At 44.7% G+C, this 6,624-nt stretch overlaps 1 protein-coding gene across 1 annotated transcript; it reads left to right on the top strand.

Annotated features, from left to right (window-relative positions):
* Nucleotides 1–2,017: 2,017 nt before the first annotated feature.
* Nucleotides 2,018–2,722, top strand: SF3B5 (splicing factor 3b subunit 5). Its single transcript, XM_055433701.2, has 2 exons — nucleotides 2,018–2,407; nucleotides 2,509–2,722. Exon 1 carries the CDS (start codon nucleotides 2,123–2,125, stop codon nucleotides 2,381–2,383), a length of 261 nt encoding a protein of 86 aa, XP_055289676.1. The 5' UTR covers nucleotides 2,018–2,122; the 3' UTR covers nucleotides 2,384–2,407; nucleotides 2,509–2,722.
* The last annotated feature ends 3,902 nt before the right edge of the window (nucleotides 2,723–6,624 follow it).

Below are 6,624 nucleotides of genomic sequence, written 5' to 3'. Positions count from 1 at the left end.
GGTTTCAGGAAGGAAACATTTGTTGTAACAAAGTTTGAACTGAAAGGGTAACTTTTTTTTTTTCATTTTTGATACATTTATTTCATCCTTTAATATATTTGTGTCATTTTCTTTTTTCAATCTTTCTTTTAAAAAAAATAAAAACTGCGTCTATCTAAGGGGTGCAATGCAAAGAGTTGACTCACTGGAAAAGACTCTGATGCTGGGAAGGATTGGGGGCGGGAGGAGAAGGGGACGACAGAGAATGAGATGGCTGGATGGTATCGCCGACTTGATGGACATGAGTTTGGGTGGACTCCGGGAGTTGGTGATGGACAGGGAGGCCTGGCGTGCTGTGATTCATGGGGTCGCAGAGAGTCGGACACGACTGAGCGACTGAACTGAACTGAACTGAAGGGGTGCAAACAGATTTCATATGCATATACACAGTGAAACGTTGTTTACTGCTGTCAGCTAATCAACATATGCATTTCCTCCCATTATAGTTGTTCAGCCGCTCAGTCCTGTCCGACTCTTTGCAACCCCATGGAGGGCAGCACGCCAGGCTTCCCTGTCCATCACCATCTCATGTGCTTACTCAAACTCAGGAGGGCACCTGAAATTTACTCCCTGAAAAATTTCGACATTCAATATAGCATTAACTATAATCATCACGCTGTACCTCTCAGTACTACGTAACTGCCACTTTGTACCAGAATAAAAGTATTTTAAAGTTGTCTTTCACCCCGTAAAGAGTTCTTTCCATACCACACAGTTGTTTACCCATTCATCAAAAGTTTTTAGAGAAACAATCTCTGCCAGGCTATGAGGATATCATAACAGAAGCATATGATACATCATCAACAGAAGCAAACAATTTTTTTTTAAAGTTTGTATTCGTGTGAGGAAGTTCTTTAAACCAAAACTTGGATTTCAATTGATAATAACAGAGATATAAAGAGGAAGAATTTCCATCTGTCTGGAGTAGCCAAGTCAATTTCAAGGAGATACTTTCGAGGTGACTTAAAGGGAAAAGTGTTTGCCAGGGGGAACAAAACATTCCAAGCAGCGGGAAGAGTACCAACGGAGAACTGGGGAGGCGAGCAGCATGGAACGTTGAGAAAGATTTATAGGCTGAGGGCGTGTAGGGCGGGGTGAGAAGCTGAAGGGAGAATATCAAAATTGGAAGCTCAAGAGGAAGGAGCGGCTTGATGCAGGCGCCGGAACGTGTCGGAACTGGTGCTGTACTTTGGTGGCCAGGCAGGAAACGGCAGCCCTGCAAGCGATGAAATAACTTTCCACACAACTTGTAAAACGTGGCTGGGACCAGAACTTGTGTCTCCTGACTTCAAGGTGACCCACCCACGGTTGTGAACGGGCTGCTATACTGTGCCTCGTTCGCTCCGAAAGCGGTGTCATACCCAGAGTTCATATTCCCAGTTCCTGCCCTGTCCTGTAGAGTCATTTCCATTTAGCCCCAAACCACCTGAGGATGCCTCTGGCCTCCCAGACACCTCCCTCCATTAAGCCGCCAACATCCTTTTAAATATCTCTCCATTTCTTGTTGTTTAGTCGCTAAATTGTGTCTGACTCTTTTTGCGACCCCATAGATTGTAGCCTGCCAGGCTTCTCTGTCCATGGGATTTCCCAGGCAAGAATACTGGAGTGGGTTGCCATTTCCTTCTTCAGGGGATCTTTCCGACCCAAGGCTAGAACCCTTGTCTCCTGAATTGGCAGGCGGTTTCTTTACCACCGAGCCTCCATGGAAACCCTTTAAACATTTCTCAGGGTTCCTAAAGGGCCTGCGTTACCAGCCCTCAGAGACCACAAGTCCCAGCATGCAAAGCTCCTTTTAGGAAAGCGTCACTAAACGGACCAGCATGCAACGCTCTGCGAAGGGGGCGGGACTCTCTACAGGGGCGGCCCACTTGTAGCGTCGCCTAGGCAACTCCAATTCGGTGACAGAATACACTTCCGCTTCCGCCTCTGAGACCTGGGACCGCGAATCTGCGCGGCTTCGTCGCTGTGACGCCATCCGCCTGCGACCGCGTGGGTTCGGAGTTCCGTAGTCCGGCTTGAAGTCCCAGAGCGCCTTCCTGTAGTCGGCTACCTCTTACCTGGGAGCGAAAGGAAAAGCAGTGAGATGACGGACCGCTACACCATTCACAGCCAGCTAGAGCATCTGCAGTCCAAGTACATCGGCACAGGCCACGCGGACACCACGAAGTGGGAATGGCTGGTTAACCAGCACCGCGACTCCTACTGCTCCTACATGGGCCACTTCGATCTTCTCAACTACTTCGCCATTGCCGAGAATGAGAGCAAAGCGCGAGTCCGCTTCAACTTGATGGAGAAGATGCTGCAGCCTTGCGGCCCGCCAGCCGACAAGCCGGAGGAGAACTGAAACCCCGCGGTATCACCGCTATACGTGAGTACCTGTCCCTGAGTTCCCCGGGTTTGCCTGCATCTCGCTTGTTTTTAAGTGAACTGATTCTCCATGTCTCTGCTTCTCGTGCTTTCCTTGTACAGAGGTGCTTACCCAGGGCGTCCCGCATGACCTGCCTTCCTGTGGACCCTGTTTTCCTGTGGAACACAGCGTTGGGAGACCGTCAGGACCCCTGAGAACTGTGAATGGACCGTGGAGCAAACTTTAGAGAAGACGGCACTGGAGTGAGACAGAATTTAGAGGCTTGTTCTCAGCTAATTGATTGTTGCTTTTTACATAAAGTTTAGAAATGTTTCAGCCTGTTGGTGTGGACTACTTGTGTTCTGGTGGAGGGGTCCAGGGAGGGCTTTGGAACTGTGGCTTCGGGGGAGGCGAGAGAATAGGAGGGATAATGAAAGGGAGGGTTAGGAAGGGGTTGGAAAGGTAGTTCAGGGCCAGAGTTCATTGCACCCTGCCCAACCTTTATAACATTCCCCAGCCCAGACTTTTCCCAAGAGCTTTATTCAGGCCCATAACGCTTTCAGTATTGAAATTTGTGATCATTGTGTCCCTTCTTTTTCTTTCATTCAAAAAAAAAATCTTTGCTGGCATTGTCCTCTCTCTGCAGATTGCATCCTCTCTTTCTTTTGGGACTTTGTGGATGTGTCTTGAGACTTGACAAGCTGTCAGACGGATTCTTTCATTCATTCGACATTCAACAAATATTTGTTCAGTCCTATGTGGCAGGCATTTTCCATGCTTTAGGGGCTTATATTAACACTAGTTGGGGGAGCAGCACACTGCATCAATTGTAGGTAATAAGCAAATGTTAGAAGGTACTATGGAGAATGGAGTAGCAGTAGCATTGCAGTTTTAAATAGGCTGCCTTATGTTAGACTATTGAGAAGGTGACATTTATGCAGAAACTTTAAGGAAGTGAGGGAAATAGCCATGCAGAAAATGGGGGAAATTACTTTCCAGGCAGAGAAAACTTCCAATGAAAAGTACCTAAGACGGGTTGTGTATGGCTTATTGGACGAAGAGTAAAGAAGCAAGTATGGCTGAAGGGAATGAGCTGGGGAAGAATGGAGGTATAGCTTATGGAGAGGGAACAGATAAGAGTAGAGCCTGGTGGGCCTATGTAAGGACTTGTGGCTTTTATCCTGAGAATATGGGGAGCCATTGGAAGACTATTAGGTGATATGGTCTGACACATTTTAGATCGGTGAGTCTCAAGCATATTGGCCTTGGAATACCATTACATTCTTAAAAACTCTTGAAGACTCCCACAGAGCTTTTGTTTTTGGTTATAGTTGTTGATAGCCACCAAATTAAACATTATAACAGAAATATTTAAAATACCTGGTAAGTCATTTTAAAATAACAATAAGAGGACTTCCGTGGTGGGCCAACAGTTAAGAATCTGCCTGCCAATGTAGGGGATATGGGTTTGATCCCTGGTTCAGGAGGATTCCACATGACGCGGGGCAACTAAACCTGGGCGCTGCAACTGCCGAAGCTCATCTGCTCTAGAGCCTGTGCTCTGCTAAAAGAGAAGCCACCACAATGAGAAACCCACACTCCACAACTAGAGAAAGCCTACACACTGCAACAAAGACCCAGTGCAACCATAAATAAATAAATAAAATAACAATAAAAGACCATTCCATGTTAACGAGAATATTTTTTATGAAAAATAACTTCTCCAAAACAATTTAGTGAAAAAGATGGTGTCTTTTTTTAAAAACAACTTTGCATATGACTTCAGTGTCGGTATATAAAGCTGTTAATTGCTCAGTTATGTCTGACTCTGCGACCCCATGGACTGTACCCTACCAGGCTTCTCTATTGATGGAATTCTCCAGGCAAGAATACTGGAATGGGTTGCCATTTCTTCCTCCAGGGGAATCTTCCTGACCCAGGGGTCAAACCTGCGTCTCCTGCGTAGCAGGCAGATTCTTTGCCATCTGAGTCACCAGGGAAGCCCCCGTCTTCAATGTCTGGCTTAACATAAGACAGCTGTATTCTTTTATCTGCTTCTGCATTCACACTCCTAGAATATAAAGTTTTGGCTGAAGTATGAAAAACCCCACTTCAGGACCTCCTACCAGTGCAGGAGACAAGGGTTCGATTCCTGGTCTGGGAACATTCCATATGCTGTGGAGTAACTAAGCCTGTGTGCCATAACTACTGAAGCTTGTGCACCCTAGAACCAGCAGGCGGCAACTACTGAGCCCACATACTGCAACTATTGAAACCTGTGTGCCTAAACCCTGTGCTCCTCAGCAAGAGAAGCCCCTGCAGTGAGAAATCCATGGGCTGCAACAAAATAGCCCCCACTCGCTGCTACTAGAGAAAACCCTTGTGCATCAATGAAGACCCAGCACAACCAAAAAACAAATTTTTAAGTCATCTTTTAAAAAAAACCCACTTCACATAAACATATAGGGAGAAATATTTTAATAGCCTTTTTAAATATCTTAGATACAACGTAGGATATGATCAACCTTCCATTCTCTATTATATTAAAGTTCATTTATGTTGAGCATTGAGTGGATCTAATTTTACCTATATATGATTTTGTAATATCTTAAATTGCTCATTTGAAAAGTGTTGGCTCACTGAATTATATAGGCCCTCTTAAGTGTTGACACATTTCATTGTACGTACCAAAATACTGTACTTTGTACATATTGTTAGTATCATTGCTGATCTCTTGAGAAAAGTCTTACAGTGTTCAGTTCAGTCACTCAATTGTGTCTGACTCTATGCGACCCCATGAACTGCAGCACACCAGGCCTCCCTGTCCATCACCACCTCTTGGAGTCCACCCAAACCCATGTCCATCGAGTCGGTGATGCCATCCAACCATCTCATCCTCTGTCGTCCCCTTCTCCTTCTGCCCTCAATCTTTCCCAGCATTGGGATCTTTTCAAATGAGTCAGCTCTTTGCATGAGGTGGCCAAAGTACTGGAGTTTAAGCTTCAACATCAGTCCTTCCAATGAACACCTAGGACTGATCTCCTTTAGGATGGACTGGTTGGATTTCCTTGCAGTCCAAGGGACTCTCAAGAGTCTTCTCCAACACCACAGTTCAAAAGCATCAATTCTTCAGCGCTCAGCTTTCGTTATGGTCCAACTCTCACATGCATACATGACCACTGGAAAAACCATAGCCTTGATCAGATGGACCTTTGTTGGCAAAGTAATATCTCTGCTTTTTAATATACTATCTAGGTTGGTCATAACTTTCCTTCCAAGGAGCAAGGGTCTTTTAATTTCATTCCCACAGTCACCATCTGCAGTGATTTTGGAGCCCAGAAAAATAAAGTCAGCCACTGTTTCCACTGTTTCCCCATCTATCTGCCATGAAGTGATGGGACCGGATGCCATGATCCTAGTTTTCTGAATGTTGAGATTTAAGCCAACTTTTCCACTCTCCTCTTTCACTTTCATCAAGAGGCTCTTTAGTTCTTCTTCACTTTCTGCCATAAGGGTGGTGTCATCTGCATATCTGAGGTTATTGATATTTCTCCCGGCAATCTTGATTCCAGCTTGTGCTTCCTCCAGCCCAGCGTTCCTCATGATGTACTCTGCATAGAAGTTAAATAGGCAAGGTGACAATATACAGCCTTGACATACTCCTTTTCCTACTTGGAACCAGTCTGTTGTTCCATGTCCAGTTCTAACTGTTGCTTCCTGACCTGCATACAGGTTTCTCAAGAGGCAGGTCAGGTGGTCTGGGATTCCCATCTCTTTCAGAATGTTCCACAGTTTATTGTGATCCACACAGTCAAAGGCTTTGGGATAGTCAATAAAGCAGAAATAATAAGCTGAAAAACTAACAGTGATGGTATAAGTTTCCCACAATTTGAAGTTTTTAGTTGGTAGCCTAAATTTGGTCACTGGTAGCAAATCTTGTGTGCTTTTTTCCTTAAAGTGATAAGCCTACTTGGTTCATTTTCAAGAAAATATCTGTCAAATACCAAATTCTGAATAATTGCATTTTGTCAGTCTTACAAGTAAAAATGATGTTCCTCGAAAGAAAGAAAGAAAAGAGTCCATTTAGTCTGCAACTCAAATAATAACAAGTGCTTTTTCTTGAAAAAACCACTGTGCTTTGGTGGCAGCAGAAATGGTTTATGCATACTACCAATTTTGATCATTTGAAAAGATGTGTCCTTGTGGGCTAAGATTTCATAAACTCAATTTTATTTCAT

The sequence above is a fragment of the Moschus berezovskii genome, chromosome 10 (genome assembly GCF_049115385.1).
Source record: "Moschus berezovskii isolate FMDL1 chromosome 10, NW_MosBer_1.0, whole genome shotgun sequence".
NCBI classification, from domain to species: domain Eukaryota; kingdom Metazoa; phylum Chordata; class Mammalia; order Artiodactyla; family Moschidae; genus Moschus; species Moschus berezovskii.
Note: the sequence above shows the minus strand (reverse complement) of the source record. Positions and strands in the feature narration are given on the sequence as shown.

Bases quoted from the DNA above. Each gene is read 5' to 3' on its own strand.
- SF3B5 (XM_055433701.2), top strand. From the start codon at position 2,123: ATGACGGACCGCTACACCATTCACAGCCAGCTAGAGCATCTGCAGTCC.